Source organism: Lepidochelys kempii, chromosome 2 (genome assembly GCF_965140285.1).
Source record: "Lepidochelys kempii isolate rLepKem1 chromosome 2, rLepKem1.hap1, whole genome shotgun sequence".
Classification (NCBI taxonomy): domain Eukaryota; kingdom Metazoa; phylum Chordata; order Testudines; family Cheloniidae; genus Lepidochelys; species Lepidochelys kempii.
Window position 1 is genome coordinate 57,094,622 of NC_136381.1, and position 20,326 is coordinate 57,114,947.

The following is a 20,326-nucleotide window of genomic DNA, read 5'->3' on the forward strand; positions in this document are numbered from 1 at the left end:
TCCATTGTCTCTCTGGGCTGCAGAGACAGAGCAGCAATGGTGTAAGCAGTTTTAAGCCAGGTATTATCACAAATCACCAGATCATAGAATCATAGAATATCAGGGTTGGAAGGGACCTCAGGAGGTCATCTAGTCCAACCCCCTGCTCAAAGCAGGACCAATCCCTAACTAAATCATCCCAGCCAGGGCTTTGTCAAGCCTGATCTTAAAAACTTCTAAGGAAGGAGATTCCACCACCTCCCTAGGTAACGCACTCCGGTGTTTCACCACCCTCCCAGTGAAAAAGTTTTTCCTAATATCCAACCTAAACCTCCCCCACTGCAACTTGAGACCATTGCTTTTTGTTCTGTCATCTGCTACCACTGAGAACAGTCTAGATCCATCCTCTTTGGAACCCCCTTTCAGGGAGTTGAAAGCAGCTATCAAATCCCCCCTCATTCTTCTCTTCCGCAGACTAAACAATCCCAGTTCCCTCAGCGTCTCCTCATAAGTCATGTGTTCCAGTCCCCTAATCATTTTTGTTGCCCTCTGCTGGACACTTTTCAATTTTTCCACATCCTTCTTGTAGTGTGGGACCCAAAACTGGACACAGTACTCCAGATGAGGCCTCACCAATGTCAAATAGAGGGGAACGATCATGTCCCTCGATCTGCTGGCAATGCCCCTACTTATACATCCCAAAATGCCATTGGCCTTCTTGGCAACAAGGGCACACTGTTGACTCATATCCAGCTTCTCATCCACTGTAACCCCTAGGTCCTTTTCTGCAGAACTGCTGCCTAGCCATTCGGTCCCTAGTCTGTAGTGGTGCATGGGACTCTGCACTTCTCCTTGTTGAACCTCATCAGATTTCTTTTGGCCCAATCCTCTAATTTGCCTAGGTCCCTCTGTATCCTATCCCTACCCTCCAGCGTATCTACCTCTCCTCCCAGTTTAGTGTCATCTGCAAACTTGCTGAGGGTGCAATCCACACCATCCTCCAGATCATTTATGAAGATATTGAACAAAATTGGCCTGAGGACTGACCTTTGGGGCACTCCACTTGATACCGGCTGCCAACTAGACATGGAGCCATTGATCAATACCCATTGAGCCCGACAATCTAGCTAACTTTCTATCCACCTTATAGTCCATTCATCCAGCCCATACTTCTTTAACTTGCTGGCAAGAATACTGTGGGAGATCGTGTCAAAAGCTTTGCTAAAGTCAAGGAACAAGATGTCCACCACTTTCCCCTCATCCACAGAGCCAGTTATCTCGTCATAGAAGGCAATTAGATTAGTCAGGCATGACTTGCCCTTGGTGAATCCATGCTGACTGTTCCTGATCACTTTCCTCTCCTCTAAGTGCTTCAGAATTGATTCCTTGAGGACCAGCTCCATGATTTTTCCAGGGACTGAGGTGAGGCTGACTGGCCTGTAGTTCCCAGGATCCTCCTCCTTTCCTTTTTTTAAAGATGGGCACTACATTAGCCTTTTTCCAGTCATCCGGGACTTCCCCCGATCGCCATGAGTTTTCAAAGATAATGGCCAATGGCTCTGCAATCACATCCGCCAACTCCTTTAGCACTCTCGGATCAGTGCATCTGGCCCCATGGACTTGTGCTCATCCAGCTTTTCTAAATAATCCCGAACCACTTCTTTCTCCACAGGGGGCTGGTCACCTCCTCCCCATGCTCTGCTGCCCAGTGCAGTAGTCTGGGAGCTGATCTTGTTCGTGAAGACAGAGGCAAAAAAAGCATTGAGTACATTAGCTTTTTCCACATCCTCTGTCACTAGGTTGCCTCCCTCATTCAGTATGGGGCCCACACTTTCCTTGACTTTCTTCTTGTTGCTAACATACTTGAAGAAACCCTTCTTGTTACTCTTAACATCTCTCGCTAGCTGCAAACTCCAGGTGTGATTTGGCCTTCCTGATTTCACTCCTGCGTGCCCGAGCAATATTTTTATACTCTTCCCTGGTCATTTGTCCGATCTTCCACTTCTTGTAAGCTTCTTTTTTGTGTTTAAGATCAGCAAGGATTGCACTGTTAAGCCATACCTAGAACTACTTCTCTGAAACTCCAACTGTGTCTGATCTACTTACACATTTGGGGTTTCAGATAAGTAGTTCAAGGTATGATCTGATGATTTATGATCATACCTGGCTTAAAACTGCTGACATCATTGCTGCTCTGTCCCTGCAGCCCAGAGAGACAAAGGGAAAGCTTTTCTCCCATTTTAAAAAGTTCTAGCCTTCACATTGGCTCTTTTTATCAGGTGCCCACTCCCTTTTCTTTAGCTGGGGACTTTTTAGCCCTTTACAGATAAAGGAAGCAGCCTCCAAGAGGGACTTTATAGCTAATTGGCTGGCTGGGTGTCCATAAAAAGGTGTGTTTCCCCCCCACCCCTTCATATATCACAATCACTAAGTCCATTTTGTCTGGATAGCAAAGTAGACTAGAGAATCTAAGGGGATCATCTGCGACTCCATTGTAAAATTGTTACAGTGATCCAGGAGTTCACAGCTGTTCCTGGCTTGGTAAAATTAAATTATAGAACATACTACCAGTTCGGGGGAGTCTGCACCCAGATAGTGTGATAAGGGGATTTAAAATTAATAAAGCACATGTTCTTAACATTTTCTTTGGTCAGCCATGATGAAGCTCATCATGTCACTGGTGTGCTAGGTTTCCTTAATATTTACTGAAGAAAAGTTCAGATTATTAAAATATAACTTTATATAGCAAAGTATCACATGGAAATTGTCTTTTGGTTACCAGAGAACAGCTTTGTAATCGGTACAAGACACATTTTTTGTTTTACATTTTACCACTCTTAAAGATGTGCAAATATTTATAAAAATTGTACTATTAAATACAAAAATGTATAAAACTATTAAAGTTCACACACACTGAGAATCTTAGTGACACTGGAACTTTGTCATCCTATATTATAGGATGTTGTAGAATGCTATTTCCTTGTAATCTGACATAATTCAGGAAATGGGTAGTACATGTTTCTACAATATTAGATTAACTATAAATCCTGTAACAGTATTAATAAAAGGGTATTGATTCAGTAACTGAATGAACCCTATTTATAATATATGAATACTTGTAATAGGCTTATAAAAATGAGTATTTGTATTATCAAACATGCTAATTTCAAGTGATAGCAGAAAACTACATTGAAAATTGTATTATGTACTTTTGTGAACAATTTTTTCAAACAAACTAAGCTATGGAGGGAGAATGACAAGTGTGAAGGGGTGGAGATAAGGAGTCTCAGATGACATCTCACCAAGATTTAAGGGTTAGTGGGTATGTAACCATGCAATTGTATTAAATGCCATGTTCCCAAAGTGTATTTAAACCAGTTACAAAAATCATCTTGGTGTTCTGTCAATATGAACAAAAATTTGCTCTCACTAAGATGCCTCTATTATGTAGAGTTGTATAACGGGTGTTAAATTATTCCCTGTAATATACAGAACACCTAGGCAACTTTTGATAGTGTCCTCCCCCAGATACTATCAAAGTGGTATGCAGTTATGTCATTAGTACTTGGAAAGCCTGATAGAGATGGCATTTTGTACTTTCTTGCTGTTGGCAGTTATAGAAATCTACTACTTGTTCAAGTTATGATTTTAAAAATTCTCATGGAGTTGTAAAATATCTATTTCCAACCAACCTGTTCTCAAAGAATTGTGGAGTCTGTGGACTAATTGTGGTTTCAGGTAAATAGTATTTAAATTGCTTTTAAACCACAGCCCTCTAGATCTAATGTGTTAATTCAAAGAATGGATGCTAAAAAATTCCAAATAAAATGATTAAGTAGCAAGTGATTCTATATGAAGTTAGACATTTTCAAAGTTTTATTTATTTATTTATTTATTTATTTAAAATTCCAAGCAGCTGAGCTACTGCAGCCTTGCAAAGCTGTTATGAAAATTTACTGGCTCAGGCATGCAATCTATTATCCATGCTTTGTCATGATCATTGATAAGTAAAATATTGTTGATTCTTTAATTCTCTCCTAAATTACTGCAAGTCTGGACTAATGGTTAATACATTTGGTGATTTTTCAAAATGTAATGCTATTTAGCACTATTAACGAGTGAATGACTTGTTCTATTACATGATATAAAAAAGTTAATTCTTTTATTCAAAGTGATCTCTCTCTCTCTCTCTCTCTATATATATACACATATATATCTTGTCTCTCACTACAAAAGTTTCCCAGGAATTGTTCACCCTCATTTAATTTCTCCTTAGTTCTACTCCTCATCAAGCCCTGGTCTACACTAGGACTTTAGGTCAAATTTAGCAGCGTTAAATCAATGTAAACCTGCACCCGTCCACACAATGAAGCCCTTCATTTCGACTTAAAGGGCTCTTAAAATCGATTTCCTTACTCCACCCCTGACAAGAGGATTAGCGCTTAAATCGACCTTGCCGGCTCGAATTTGGGGTACTGTGGACACAATTCGATGGTATTGGCCTCTGGGAGCTATCTCCATTGTGACCGCTCTGGACAGCACTCTCAACTCAGATGCATTGGCCAGGTAGACAGGAAAAGAACCGCGAACTTTTAAATCTCATTTCCTGTTTGGCCAGCGTGGCAAGTTGCAGGTGACCATGCAGAGCTCATCAGCACAGGTGACCATGATGGAGTCCCAGAATCGCAAAAGAGCTCCAGCATGGACCGAAGGGGAGGTACGGGATCTGATCGCTGTTTGGGGAGAGGAATCCGTGCTATCAGAACTCCGTTCCAGTTTTCAAAATGCCAAAACCTTTGTCAAAATCTCCCAGGGCATGAAGGACAGAGGCCATAACAGGGACCCGAAGCAGTGCCGCGTGAAACTGAAGGAGCTGAGGCAAGCCTACCAGAAAACCAGAGAGGCGAACGGCCGCTCTGGGTCAGAGCCCCAAACATGCCGCTTCTATGATGAGCTGCATGCCATTTTAGGGGGTTCAGCCACCACTACCCCAGCCGTGTTGTTTGACTCCTTCAATGGAGATGGAGGCAACACGGAAGCAGGTTTTGGGGACGAAGAAGATGATGATGATGATGATGATGAAGTTGTAGATAGCTCACAGCAAGCAAGCGGAGAAACCTGTTTTCCCGACAGCCAGGAACTGTTTCTCACCCTGGACCTGGGGCCAGTACCCCCCGAACCCACCCAAGGCTGCCTCCTGGACCCAGCAGGCGGAGAAGGGACCTCTGGTGAGTGTACCTTTTAAAATACTATACATGGTTTAAAAGCAAGCATGTGAAAGGATTACTTTGCCCTGGCATTCACGGTTCTCCTAGATGTAGTCCTAAAGCCTTTGCAAAAGGTTTCTGGGGAGGGCAGCCCTATTGCGTCCTTCATGGTAGGACACTTTACCACTCCAGGCCAGTAACACGTACTCGGGAATCATTGTAGAACAAAGCATTGCAGTGTATGTTTGCTGGCATTCAAACAACATCCATTCTTTATCTCTCTGTGTTATCCTCAGGAGAGTGAGATATAATTCATGGTCGCCTGGTTGAAATAGAGTGCTTTTCTTCAGGGGACACTCAGAGGAGCCCATTCCTGCTGGGCTGTTTGCATGTGGCTAAACAGAAATGTTCCCTGCTGTTAGCCACAGGGAGGGGGGAAGGTTGAGGGAGTAGTCACGCGGTGGGGGGAGGCAAAATGCGACCTTGTAACGAAAGCACATGTGCTATGTATGTAATGTTAACAGCAAGGTTTACCCTGAAAGAGTGTAGCCACTGTTTTATAAAATGTGTCTTTTTAAATACCGCTGTCCCTTTTTTTTTCTCCACCAGCTGCATCTGTTTCAATGATCACAGGATCTTCTCCTTCCCAGAGGCTAGTGAAGCTTAGAAAGAAGAAAAAATGCACTCGCGATGAAATGTTCTCCGAGCTCATGCTGTCCTCCCACACTGACAGAGCACAGACGAATGCGTGGAGGCAAATAATGTCAGAGTGCAGGAAAGCACAAAATGACCGGGAGGAGAGGTGGCGGGCTGAAGAGAGTAAGTGGCGGGCTGAAGAGAGGGCTGAAGCTCAAATGTGGCGGCAGCGTGATGAGAGGAGGCAGGATTCAATGCTGAGGCTGCTGCAGGACCAAACCAGTATGCTCCAGTGTATGGTTGAGCTGCAGCAAAGGCAGCTGGAGCACAGACTGCCACTGCAGCCCCTCTGTAACCAACCGCCCTCCTCCCCAAGTTCCATAGCCTCCACACCCAGACGCCCAAGAACGCGGTGGGGGGGCCTCCGGCCAACCAGCCACTCCACCACAGAGGATTGCCCCAAAAAAAGAAGACTGTCATTCAATAAATTTTAAAGTTGTAAACTTTTAAAGTGCTGTGCTTAAAGTGCTGTGTGGCATTTTCCTTCCCTCCTCCTCCACCCCTCCTGGGCTACCTTGGTAGTCATCCCCCTATTTGTGTGATGAATGAATAAAGAATGCATGAATGTGAAGCAACAATGACTTTATTGCCTCTGCAAGCGGTGATTGAAGGGAGGAGGGGCGGGTGATTAGCTTACAGGGAAGTAGAGTGAACCAAGGGGCGGGGGGTTTCATCAAGGAGAAACAAACAGAACTTTCACACTGTAGCCTGGCCAGTCATGAAACTGGTTTTCAAAGCTTCTCTGATGCGTACCGCGCCCTCCTGTGCTCTTCTAACCGCCCTGGTGTCTGGCTGCGCGTAACCAGCAGCCAGGCGATTTGCCTCAACCTCCCACCCCACCATAAACGTCTCCCCCTTATTCTCACAGATATTGTGGAGCACACAGCAAGCAGTAATAACAGTGGGAATATTGGTTTCGCTGAGGTCTAAGCAAGTCAGTAAACTGCGCCAGCGCGCCTTTAAATGTCCAAATGCACATTCTACCACCATTCTGCACTTGCTCAGCCTGTAGTTGAACAGCTCCTGACTACTGTCCAGGCTGCCTGTGTACGGCTTCATGAGCCATGGCATTAAGGGGTAGGCTGGGTCCCCAAGGATACATATAGGCATTTCAACATCCCCAACAGTTATTTTCTGGTCTGGGAATAAAGTCCCTTCCTGCAGCTTTTGAAACAGACCAGAGTTCCTGAAGATGCAAGCGTCATGTACCTTTCCTGGCTATCCCACGTTGATGTTGGTGAAACGTCCCTTGTAATCCACCAGAGCTTGCAGCACTATCAAAAATTACCCCTTGCGGTTTATGTACTCGGCGGCTTGGTGCTCCGGTGCCAAGATAGGGATATGGGTTCTGTCTATGGCCCCACCACAGTTAGGGAATCCCATTGCAGCAAAGCCATCCACTATGACCTGCACATTTCCCAGGGTCACTACCCTTGATATCAGCAGATCTTTGATTGCATGGGCTACTTGCATCACAGCAGCCCCCACAGTAGATTTGCCCACTCCAAATTGATTCCCAACTGACAGGTAGCTGTCTGGCGTTGCAAGCTTCCACAGGGCTATCGCCACTCGCTTCTCAACTGTGAGGGCTGCTCTCATCTTGGTATTCATGCGCCTCAGGGCAGGGGAAAGCAAGTCACAAAGTTCCATGAAAGTGCCCTTACGCATGCGAAAGTTTCGCAGCCACTGGGAATCGTCCCAGACCTGCAACACTATCCAGTCCCACCAGTCTGTGCTTGTTTCCCGAGCCCAGAATCGGCGTTCCACAGCATGAACCTGCCCCATTAGCACCATGATGCATGCATTGGCAGGGCCCATGCTTTCAGAGAAATCTGTGTCCATGTCCTGATCACTCACGTGACCGCGCTGACGTCGCCTCCTCGCCCGGTATCACTTTGCCAGGTTCTGGTGCTGCATATACTGCTGGATAATGCGTGTGGTGTTTAATGTGCTCCTAATTGCCAAAGTGAGCTGAGCGGCCTCCATGTTTGCCTTGGTATGGCGTCCGCACAGAAAAAAGGCGCAGAACGATTGTCTGCCGTTGCTCTGACGGAGGGAGGGGCGACTGACGACACGGCTTACCGGGTTGGCCTCAGGGAGCTAAAATCAACAAAGGGGGTGTCTTTACATCAAGGAGTATTTCAGGCAGGACTTCACGGAGGGTTCCAATAAGAAATGGTGCAACTAAGTTATTGTTCTTATTGGAACAAGGAGGTTAGTCTGGCCTCTGATTGATACATGGCTAGATTTACCTCGCTGCACCTTCTCTGTGAGTGACTGCAGTGTGACCTAGAGGAATGAGTCCCCTAGACAGGGGAGGAGGCAAATGAGTACAAAACAAATCTGGTCTATTTCTTGTTTTGATCCACTCCATCGATCTTTTACATCTTTGGCTGGCAGCAGACAGTGCAGAAGGACTGCATGCCATCCACATCTCATGGCTGCTTGGCAGAAGATGGTACAGTACGACTGCTAGCAATCCGTATCGCCTGCCTGCTCACCATAAGACGGTTCAATAGGACTGACTGCAGGACTAAAGAGAATGATCTGGTCAAGTCACTCCAAATTTAGTCCCTGCGCCCATGTCTGCCCAGGCGCTCCCAGCTGACGTGGCCAGGAGCACCTCGGACATGACGATGATAGCTACCAGTCTTATTGCACCATCTGCTGCTACAAGGCAAGGGGTTGCTGCTACTGTGTAGCAAAGCCGTACCGTGTCTGCCAGCACCCAGGAGACATAGGGTGACGGTTACCTGAGCGGGCTCCATGCTTGCCCTGGTATGGCGTCTGCACAGGTAACTCAGGAAAAAAGGTGCGAAACGATTGTCTGCCCTTGCTTTCACGGATGGAGGGAGGGAACGGGGGCCTGACGATATGTACCCAGAACCACCCGTGACAATGTTTTAGCCCCATCAGGCATTGGGATCTCAACCCAGAATTCCAATGGGCAGCAGAGACTGCGGGAACTGTGGGATAGCTATCCACAGTGCAATGCTCCAGAAGTCGACTCTAGCCTCGGTACTGTGGAAGCACTCCGCCGAGTTAATGCACTTAATGCACTTAGAGCATTTTCTGTGGGGACGCACACACTTGAATATATAAAACCGATTTCTAAAAAACCGACTTCTATAAATTCGACCTTATTCCGTAGTGTAGACATACCCCAAGAGCAAGGTTATTACAACCTTGGATGTTTCTCCAGCAATTTGCCTTGGGTCTCTCAGCCCTGTCTACTCTGCCCAAGGAAAAACTGTTGACACCCTCCTGTGCTTTAAATTTGATTTGGGATTTTGTGGTAAAAATGAGCTAACAGGTTTCTCCCAGCCAGTCCAGACATTGCCTAAATGGCATCCCCATCTAATCATTTCCCAGTTCCCACAGTGATTTACTTTCTCCATTGCATTTTTTCTTTCCAGTAGAAGACTACGATTTGAAGTCACCTAGTCCTGAAAAGCAAAGACTTCATGTTTCCTAGGAGCTGAGTGGTCATGTTAAGCAACCAAACCAGATTCTAGGCCATGCCAAATCACATATGTGGTTCTCTTCCTGATCAGGTTTCTTTTTTTCCTTTTACCATTGTCCTTCATAGATGACATGGGCAAGAATCTGAAAGGTGCAAACAAGATATTTTGGCCTTCAACAATAGGGGTTTTTTTGTTTTTTTTTTTAGGGCTATCAATTAATCACAGTTAACTCACGCAATTAACTCAAAAAAAATTAATCGCGATTAATCTCACTTATAACAATAGAATACAAATTGAAATTTTAAAAATCTTTTTGGATGTTTCTCTACATTTTCAATATTGATTTCAATTACAGTATAGAATATGTAGTGCACAATGCTCACTTTATATTATTTTTTATTACAAATATATGCACTGTAAAAAGATAAACAAAAGAAATAGTATTTTTCAATTCACCTCATACAAGTAATGAAGTGCAATCTCTTTATTGTGAAAGTGTAACTTACAAATGCAGATCTTTTTGGTTACATAACTGCACTCAAAACAAAACACTGTAAAACTTTAGAGCCTACAAGTCCACTCAGTCTTTCTTCTTGTTCAGACAATTGCTAAGACAAACAAGTTTGTTTACATTCACGGGAGATACTGCTGCCTGCTTCTTATTTACAATGTCACCTGAAAGTGAGAACAGGCGTTCGCATGGCACTTTTAGCTGGTGTTGCAAGGTATTTACATGCCAGATATGCTAAACATTCGTATGCCCCTTCAAGCTTTGGCCACCATTCTGGAAGACGTGCTTCCATGCTCATTAAAACAACAATGCATCAATTAAATTTGTGACTGTACTCCTTGGGGGGAGGGAGAGGAACTGTATGTCTCCTCTGTTTTACCTGCATTCTGCATATATTTCATGTTACAGCAGTCTCGGATGATGACCTAGCACATGTTAGTTTTAAGAACACTTTCACAACAGATTTAACAAAATGTAAAGAAGGTACGAATGTGAGATTTCTAAAAATAGCTACAGCACTCAACCCAAGGTTTAAGAATCTGAAGTGCCGTCCAAAATCTGAGAGGGATGAGGTGTGGAGCATGCTTTTAAAGTCTCAAAAGAGCAACACACTGATGCGGAAACTACAGAACTGAAACTACCAAAAATCAACCTTCTGCTGGTGGCATCTGACTCAGATGATGAAAATGAACATGCATCCACACTACTTTGGATTGTTATCAAGCAGAACCCATCATCAGTATGGAAGCATGTCCTCTGGAATGGTGGTTGAAGCATGAAGGGACATATGAATCTTTAGCGCATCTGGCATGTAAATATCTTGCAATGCCAGCTACAACAGTGCCATGCGAATGCCTATTCTCACTTTCAGGTGACATTGTAAACAAGAAGCGGGCAGCATTATCTCCTGCAAATTGTAACCAGCCTTGTTTGTCTGAGTGATTGGCTGACCAAGAAGTAGGACTGAGTGGACTTGTAGGCTCTAAGGTTTTACATTGTTTTGTTTTTGAATGCATTTTTGTTTTTTACATAATTCTACATTTGTAAGTTCAACTTTCATGATAAAGAGATTGCACTACAGTTCTTGTATGAGGTGAGCTGAAAAATACAATTTTGGGGGGTTTTACAGTGCAAATATTTGTAATCAAAAATAAATATTAAGTGAGCACTGTACACTTTATATTGTTGTAATTGAAAGTAATATATTTGAAATTGTAGTAAACATCCAAAATTTTTTAAAATAAATGGTATTCTATTGTTGTTTAACAGTGCAATTAACCGCGATTAATTTTTTTAATTGCTTGACAGCCCTACTTTTTTTTTTAACTCTTGAAATTTCCCGCTGTGGATATTGCCTGTGCAGGTACACAGTGAGAGCGCCAGTGTGATCTGGCTTCTGAATAACAGAAATGTAGGCCTGGAAGGAACCTCAGGAAGTCACCAAGTCCAACACCCTGTGCTATGGCTGGTGTTTTTACCCAGTGTCATGTAACCTCGCTGAGACTTGGTCGAGCGAAGAGAGTGATTAAAACACTGACAGGTAGGCTAGTGATAGCCTCCTACTGGAAAAAGACAAATAGTCCAATGTAGAGGAATAGCTGAAAAAAATATGGAAGTGGTTGTTATGGGAAAAACTGAGTACAAACAGATACTTAGATATTTGGTTACCATTTATTCAATACTCAAAGTACATTCCCTCCTCTTCTTCCTCCCCCCCACCAAAAAAACCGAACAACAACAACCCACGACAACCAAGCAAACCTATCCAATTTTTTGAATATTCACATTTGATAGACATGCCTGGTTTGTTAAATGTGTAATCAGAATTCACTCAATTTAATAAAATCACTAGAAATAACATGTCATGAGTACTATAAACATGCTCATTCTGTAACATGGTAACACCCTGTTAAGTAGAAAGATCCAATGATTGTATCGCTGTTTGTTTCTCTAATGATTATTGTATTGTATTGTATTGTTTCTGATATTTATATGGCCAAGATTGTAACCCTATTAAAACTTTCTAAATTAAGACATAGTTTACATAAAAAAAATAGACCACCACAACACTTTCAATGTCTGTTAGCTCTTTCATCAGACCATTGTGGAGTGGCAATAGTTGAGGGACTTTAAGTAAAGTATTGTGTTAGACCTAGCCTCTCCAAAACTATTTCCTAATTTGGTACAGAACAGAGATTTTACAAGCTGACAATCACCTGCGTCAAGAGTTTCTTTTTCAAAGTCTGTCTTTGCAGAATGCAGTGAACAAAAAGTTCTTGTACTGTGTTTTGTTTCAAACATTCTAAAAAGGTATGCTAACATCAGAAAAATATAAAAGGGAGAAAGTTTAGGCCCAACACTTAGGATGTTTGAAAAAGGAATTTACAAAACATAACAAGCATAAATGTTTTTATGAACTTTTAAAAATATAATTGGAAAGTGTTTAAATATTCCCCAGAACCGTTGATTCTAAACATAGCAGGTCTGTGCTGGTGCTCAAAGACCAAAAAAGGAAAACTGACTAGAAAATGTGTTTTGTTTAAGGTAAGCTAACATTACAAATAGTGAAAAGTAAATAGTTTTTTAAAATTTCACTTATCTAAGGTAATTTGAATTCTGTCTACATTACAAGGGTACATGTGTGGGGCATCCAGTCATTAATGTTAAGTCGACACATAATTATAGCAAAAGTCCCATCTTGCAGCACAGGCAGGAGCATAACCATGTTTGAAGTTTCAGAGTAACAGCCGTGTTAGTCTGTATTCGCAAAAAGAAAAGGAGTACTTGTGGCACCTTAGAGACTAACCAATTTATTTGAGCATGAGCTTTCGTGAGCTACAGCTCACTTCATCCGATGCATACTGTGGAAACTGCAGAAGACATTATATACACAGAGACCATGAAACAATACCTCCTCCCACCCCCCTCTCCTGCTGGTAATAGCTTATCTAAAGTGATCATCAAGTTGGGCCATTTCCAGCACAAATCCAGGTTTTCTCACCCTCCGCCCCCCCCCCAAACTCACTCTCCTGCTGGTAATAGCCCATCCAAAGTGACCACTCTCTTTAAAATGTGTATGATAATCAAGGTGGGCCATTTCTAGCACAAATCCAGCTTTTCTCACTCCCCCACCCCCCTCCAAAAACCACACACAGAAACTCACTCTCCTGCTGGTAATAGCTTATGCAAAGTGACCACTCTCCTCACAATGTGTATGAAAATCAAGGTGGGCCATTTCCAGCACAAATCCAGCTTTTCTCACTCCCCCACCCCCTTTTTTCAAAAAAACACACACACAAAAACTCACTCTCCTGCTGGTAATAGCTTATCCAAAGCAACCACTCTCCCTGCTAATGCCTTAAATACAGCTTGGCACCCTGGTTAAAACATGTAGGGCTCCCAACTAGACTGCAAGATGGGATGCTGCTATAACTAGAGACCTATTAATGGGTTCAACTGTATTGAACTCTTACATAGTTGAGTGTGTAGTGCAGACTGGATTTTAAACAAAAAAAATATGTAAAATAAGGGGGGAGAAGATTGTTAATGAGTTCTTAGACATTATAAATCACTTCTTCGTCTGCTACTTTCCCTATGTCTATCAAACAGCTCTTATAGTGCTTCTTGGCAAACTTGTTATAAAAATATTTTAAAAGAACATCAAAGAAAACAAAAGAACACAGATCTTGAGACAAATACTTTGGTGGGATGCTACGTGTAATGCTTATAACGTATGTATACAAGTATATTATAAGGAGGTTTCATTTCTAGGACACAGAGTAATACTACTAGAAATGTATTAGCTAACAACACACCTCCATGCCAAGTCCATAGAAAATATGCTATTGTCCTTGAGACATTATTTCGTTTTGACTTTATTTACAGGTTCACTGTATATTTTAGGTTAATTTATCTGGTCCGTCTTAAATATTAAGTTCAAGAAGAGACTGTCTGGAAAAGTGCTGAACACCCTGTTGGCACTTAAAGATATTTTATATATATTTTTTCCTCCAATATTCTGATAATTCATTCTGATCATGGGTTTGGGGGAGGGAGCTAAGGAGAAGGGCTGTCCTATAGTGCTTAGACTACAGGCAACAATATTTATTTCAAAGTTGAGCTCCATAAATGCTGAGAGAGACTGAAGTACGTCACACATGAGACCTACAAAGCATAATAAAAAACCCACCATTTTTGTCTTTCAGTACAGTTTACTCACTTCTCCCAATCTTTAAGACATATTTCCTCAGGCTGTATCAGGGATCGGCAACCTTTGGTCCGCAGGTTTGGCCAATCACAGCTCCCACTTGCTATGGTTTGCCAATGGGGGGCTGTGGGCAGTGGCGCAGGCCAAGAGATGTGCTGGCCAGCGGTGGGAGCTGTGATTGGCCGAACCTGCAGATGCGGTAGGTAAACAAACCAGCCCAGGCCGCTAGGGGGCTTACCCTGGCGGGCCATGTGCTAAAGGCTGCCGATCACTGGGCTATATCATGTTTTCATGCTCCCTAAAAGAGGGGGATGCCGTGTAGTTGTAGCCTGATGATGAGCTCGGTAGGGCTCAAAAGCTTCTCTCTTTCACCAACAGACCTTGGTCCAATAAAAGATACTACTTCATCTACTTTGTCTCTGAAAAAGTAGGAAGAATTACAGGCAAAATCCAAAAAAGCAGGACACTCTTTTAAAAACCAGAAATAGAAAATTAGCTTAGGAATGGCAACTTGATTTTCTATCAACATTGGTATTTTTAAATTCCAATTTATCAGGAGACAAGGTGGGTGACATATCTATATCTATCTATCTCCCAAACAGTGGAAATTTAAAATATGACACAACTTGGTAGCTGTGTGGAGTGTTAACAGCATATTGTTTAAATAATTTAAAACTGTTAATTATAAACATTCACCTTTCACCTTTCTTTTCTGATAAATTCCATATAAATTATCAACAGACCAGACTAGATGATCTGTTGGCACCTTCTGGCCCTCCACTGTGACTGTAAGCCGAATTTCACAGGAAGCTAGTCTTCAGTGTAGCGGGAATGTGAAAAAATCAAGGTCTAGTAATTGAAATAAAGGTACCTGGGGTTATTTCACTGGGTAACTCCTTAGGCAGTCTAGTCAGTTTCTTATACCCAAACTGTGATAGCCCAGTCACTCAGGTTCCAGCACTGCACCCTGTTTGAATGTTTTGTAGGAAGTCCCATGCTGTGAAATTTTCAAACACTTATTGCTAATCAAAATTTCTTCAAATGTTGTTATGCAAACCAAACAGCAGTGGCACAGGCCCTCCTGAGTAACTTAGCAAGGGGGTAATAATGTTTTGCAGGCAGGAAAGCCCTGGCTGCCTCCAGAATCTAGTCACAGGTGTTTTCTTGCATTACTTACACCACTTTTTTTTTTTTTTGCGCAGACAGACCCATGCGGCGGTTCCTGCCCCTAGGAACCAGGGGCCCCCTTGTTTAGCATAAGGTGGGGAGAGGCGGACGTAGCCCAGGCTCTGACTCGATTGGGAGCCCTGCTTTAAAGGCCACACGTGGCGAAATGGTGGCTGCGTGAGCCCGGAGGCCCGGGCACAGCGGCCCCTGCGCCTGCCCCACAGCCAGGGAGCCGCGCTGGCCCAACTCGGGGGCCGTGTGTCGTGCCCCGCCCAGCGGCTCTGACGCCGGGCACGAGCAGGGCGCAGGGCCCCCGGGGCGCTCTCCGGCCGGCTGGGCCCGGCCCTGGGGTGAGTCGGGAACGGCGGCTGCAGCGAGCCGGGCCCCCGCTGCTGCGGTCCCTGCGCTGCGCGGAGCTGACGCGAGGGGGCGCTGGCTGCGGCCCGCCAGGCCGGCGCGGCGCAGGGGAAAGGATGCGGACGGGGCCATTCGCGCTGCGGCAGCGGGGGGGAGCGGGGCGCCGGGCGCCTCCCCGCCGGGGTTCGGGGGCCGCGAGGGAGCGGCAGCGGCCTTGGGGAGGCGGGCCACGGGGGCGGGGGGCCTGGCGGCAGGCGCCGGGGCCGGCGGCGGGGCCGGCGGCGGGCGCGGGGGTTGGGGGCGGAGTGGTTGGGGCCGGCGGCGGCCGCGGCGGGGTCAGTTCTCTTTAGTGTTTGCCGATGTTGGAAGCGTCTCCAAAGTGTTCCCGGGAACCAGGTAACCGGGCCCGCGGGGGGCGGCCGGGCCCCCGCCCCCCGCCCGGGGAGAGGCGAGGCAGTGGCCTCCTGTGCTGAGGGACCTCGCCCTCGCGGCGGCGGCGGCCCCGGGCGCGGGGGGGCGGCCTGAGGGGCAGGCGGCTTTGCCGGCCCCGCCCCGGGTCACACCGCGGCCCCACCGCGCTGATCCGGGCAGGGCGGGAGCTGTTGCCTCCGCCCTGCTTGGTAAACGCTGCTCCCCGCCCGCGGGGCGCAGGGCGTTCATGGGGCCCCCAGCGGTGAGCTGGGCTCAGGGGATCGCGCCTCCCCCCCCCCCCCCGCCATGTCTAGCCCCTGCCCGCAGGGCTCCCCGCGCCTCTCGAGGGGGGCGATGCTGCAGCCTCCCCGCCCCCGGCAGATGCACCGGTTGATGTAGCTCCTTTCCCAACCGGCCTCCCGACTCAGACCTCTCTCAAGTGAAATGCCTCGGATTTTAGCTGCTCGGCGCTGAATAGCAGCTCAGCTATTACAGCTGGTGGGGGGCGGGGGGTAAGATAGGAGACTGATTATTTACTGTGGAAGTACCACTCGAATCGCGGATTGGCTGCATATTGCATCAGGCCTGTGTTAAATTTGTGAAGTAGTTTTCTATGGCCAAAGCATGCCTCTTTTTTCATTGTTGCCTTTTCAGCTCTATCACTACCACGTTTCACTACAGCATGATTCAGATTACTTCCTTATAAAAGATCATTAGCTAATCTGTTTTCCAAGGTTCAAGACAGATTTTAAAATACCATATTAAACTGGTGCTTTGGAATGATACAAAAAGCCTTGCAATATATTATTTGTATGCTGTATTGATTGCGCAATAGATTCAAAGTAAAGTGCTACTGTACTTAGACTTCACCTACAATCCTAAACTTTCCTAACAAGCCTAAACTTTCCCATGGTGTCAGAATAAATAGGTGTTTATCCTCCTATAACATGATTCACAGTAAAATAGTTAACACTGATATTTGTGTTGCATAGTTAGGTTAGGAGTCAATACTACCAGAGATCAGGAGGGGATTTCACTTTTTTTTTCCTTTTCTTTTTTTTAAGAGCTGTTGAGCTTCAGCCCCAAGTTACTCAGACTTCTGCCAATGTAATTCCGGCTTTGGAGTCCCCAGTGGAAGAAAAGTCAACCATGATGACAGCAGTGCAAAGCCTTCACAAACTTGCTTTGTTGGGGGCCTGAGCTGGTGTGCAGACCATATGTCCCATTTTGGCTGGGACAGTCCCTTTTTTAAGCCCTGACTTTTTTTGGCAAAAGTGGGCATTTTTCCTGATAGTTCTTGCCAACTGATCAAATGCCTACTTTTGTCAAAAAAAGTGTGGTGTGGAGGAATGTGAGAGGGGAAGCGGGGGTGCTAACCCCTCAGGTGGGGGGTGGGGGGGCAGGCAGGGCTTGAGTGAGCAGCGACACCAGCCCCAGCCTCGCGGGAAGCAGGCAGGGCTCTGGTGAGCAGTGATGCCAGCCCCACGCGGGTGGGGTGAGATGGCTTGGGCTAGCTCCATTTGGTGTCCCATTTTCCTTTTGGGAAATATGGTCATCCTAGACTGGAAAGTTGCCACCACTAACTTGGGAGGAGATGTGTTTGGAACAGGGGTGGGCAAACTACGGCCCTTGGGTCACATCCAGCCCATCAGAGCTTATAATCTGGCCCTCAAGCTCCCCCCGGGGAGCAGGGTAGGGGGCTTGCCCCGCTCTGCATGTGTCATGGCTCTGCGTGGCTCCCGGGAAGCAGCTGGCATATCCCCACTCCAGCTCCTACGCAAAAGGGCAGCCAGGGAGCTCTGCATGCTGCTGCAGCCTCAAGCCCCGCCCCTGCAGCTCCTATTGCCTGTGGTTTCCGGCCAATGGGAGTGGCGGGGCGGTGCCTGTGGACAGGGCACCGCACAGAGCCCCTTGGCTGTGCCTCCACATAGGAGCCGGAGTGGGTATATGCCACGGTTTCTGGGAGATGCTTGAGGTAAGTGTTTCCTGATCCCTGCTCCAGCCCTGATCACCCTCCCACCCTCTGAACCCCTTGATCCCAGCTTGGAGCCCCCTTCTGTACCCCCAAACTCCTCATCCACAGCCCTGCACCAGAGCCCCCAACTGGAGCCCACACCTCCCTGCACCCCATCCCACACCCCCAATTTTGTGAGCATTCATGGCCCGCCATACAATTTCCATACCCAGATGTGCTCCTCAGGAAAAATAGTTTGCCCACCCGTGGTCTAGAACATCTTAGCAGAGGGTGTTTTTTCCCAGGCACCCTCTGCTGGTCGGACTTCTGTGAAGACCTACTCATGAAGACACTGCCTGTTGTCCTCTGAGGGTGAATTTCCCTGCAGTGCAGCTAGCCTGAAAATGGAGGTACATGGGGAAGTCAGTGATACTCTTCCTCACAGGAAACTCTGTTTCTTTGGGTCACATTTGGAGGGTTTGCTTTGCTGTTATTAGGGTTAGAAATGTAGGCCTCTATGCTGTAGAGAGCTGTCAGTGGTGAATGTACAGAAATCACTATACACTTGCTAGGCTCTGCTTCCATGAAGGAAATTTTCACAGGTGTAAGTACGTAAGTGAGTACATACTACATGAGTAAGATGATGCAAGGTGGATTTATGCTGCTGTATCTCTGATGCGTTACCAGATTAAGCTGCAGCAAGGTAAACTCTGCTCTGTGCTGGTGCAGTGCATTAAGGGGTTTGCTTCTGTATAACTGCATTAATATACCAGTAAAAGTTTTCTTAGTGTAGACAAAGCCTTTTTTTGCTGATCAGGTTTTTGTGTTACTGTAGTGCTTATGAAAGGTGCCAGATGTGCTTTACTTAAGGAGAGCTGGCAGCAGTGCTAGATTTCCAGTGCTGCCCAGTTAATGAATCTTAACTGTGCTTTGAAGGGATCCACTACAGTGGACCTCAGTCCTCATGCTCATTGAGTGCTCTCTGTGGAGATATCCAACAGTAATGTGGCTATTGGCCACTACGTACTGGATTGACGCCACCACTTCATGTAACATAAGCAATTGGAATCTAGCATAAACATAAACAATTTGTGCTAGATTCAGACTATTGGTCTGTGAAAGGCTTTATATATCTGTGTACCAATCTGAGTAACTCAATCTCCCAACAGTTGTTTGAATAATAATAATTAATAGCAGCATGTATTTGAGTAATCTTTCATCCTGAAATCTGAAAGTGGTTTACAAAGATGAATTGTTAACCCAGTTTTACACCTGAAAAAACTGAAACACAGAAAAGTTAAGTGACATGCCCCAAGCTAACATACTAAATCAATGGCATAACTCACTTAGACTGTTCTTTGGGGGCAGAGACCATAGGTTTGATTTTTCCTATCTTCCCAGTTTTATAAATGTGACTCTGTTGACTTTAGTGGACTTACTCCTGACTTATACTGATATAAATATGAGACATGAATCAGGTACTAAGTCTTTATTTATAAAGTGGAATAGTAAGTGAACTTCCCAAGGTTACACCATGAATCAGTGGCAGAGCCAGATCTTTGGATTCTAAGGCTGCTGGTCTAACAACTAGAAAATACAGCACCTGTCATATTCCCTCTAGATCGTTTGTGTTGACCTGCCTGAACTATGACTATAAATTTGTCTTTGAAAAGAAGAAATCTACTCTAGTTTGTTAAATAAAAGTGTACACTTGCAATCCTTTGATGCTTTTCTGCCAAAAACTTTATCTTTCTAAAATATCTAATGTAATTTTGAAGCAGGTTTTATGAGTTGTAGACCAAATATTTTCCAGCATTTGTATATAACTGGAGGGTCGCATACTTCGTTGCTTATGTAGGCTGAGCTGGCAGGTGGTAATCAGAAGGACAGTAACATTGTCTCATAACCTGTAGCAACTTTACAGAATGGTGCCACGAAGCCTATATTTTATTGTTAAATCATCTAATCTGCTGCTCTTCTTCTCTTCATTGTTTAATCAGTTTCATATCAATAAAAGACAATGAGAAATGCCATAGAGTTGAGTATTAGGCCTCACTTTCCTTGGCCAATAACAATTCTTTGAACATTTTATATTCACAACACTTTAAAAATGTTATTACTCACAATCCTGTGAGGGAGGTTCAAATTGTCTTCCTTTTACAGATGGAAAAACTGAGGCAAAGAGATTTACTGACTTGCTTAAAATCACAGAGTGAGATGTTAGCTCTAAAATCAGAACACTGGAGTTACTGATTCCCAGTCCTGTGTTCAGACTACCTAACCATGCCTCTTGGGGTGGTTGTGTTTTTTTTTTTTTTTTTAAACTGTATTATGTTCACAAATCAAGCGGTTGAGGGTTTTGCAAATTAAAAT

General features: G+C 45.0%; 3 protein-coding genes across 8 annotated transcripts in view; all 3 read left to right on the plus strand.

Annotated features, from left to right (window-relative positions):
- UBE2W (ubiquitin conjugating enzyme E2 W) overlaps positions 1 to 9,742 on the plus strand; it is a 57,032-nt gene extending 47,290 nt beyond the window's left edge. The window contains exon 6 of one of the 3 annotated variants that reach the window (XM_073330846.2): positions 9,299 to 9,742. In XM_073330846.2, the coding sequence (XP_073186947.1) occupies positions 9,299 to 9,357 (59 nt within the window). In that variant the 3' untranslated portion in view covers positions 9,358 to 9,742. The remainder of the gene's footprint in view (positions 1 to 9,298) is intronic. The other 2 variants (XM_073330847.2, XM_073330848.2) reach the window with 2 other exon arrangements.
- Positions 4,172 to 6,570, plus strand: LOC144930149 (uncharacterized). The gene is made up of 2 exons (XM_078851289.1): positions 4,172 to 5,207; positions 5,796 to 6,570. The coding sequence occupies exons 1-2, from the start codon at positions 4,619 to 4,621 to the stop codon at positions 6,314 to 6,316; spliced, it is 1,110 nt and encodes a 369-aa protein (XP_078707415.1). The 5' UTR covers positions 4,172 to 4,618; the 3' UTR covers positions 6,317 to 6,570.
- A 5,670-nt stretch (positions 9,743 to 15,412) lies between the features above and the next one.
- The window catches only part of STAU2 (staufen double-stranded RNA binding protein 2), a 225,159-nt gene continuing 220,245 nt past the window's right edge, over positions 15,413 to 20,326 (plus strand). For 2 of the 4 annotated variants that reach the window (XM_073330822.2, XM_073330823.2), the window contains exon 1: positions 15,413 to 15,581. The gene's annotated coding sequence lies outside the window, so the exon portion shown is untranslated. Of the gene's footprint in view, positions 15,582 to 15,895; positions 15,985 to 20,326 lie in introns of those variants that run through there. The other 2 variants (XM_073330819.1, XM_073330821.2) reach the window with 2 other exon arrangements.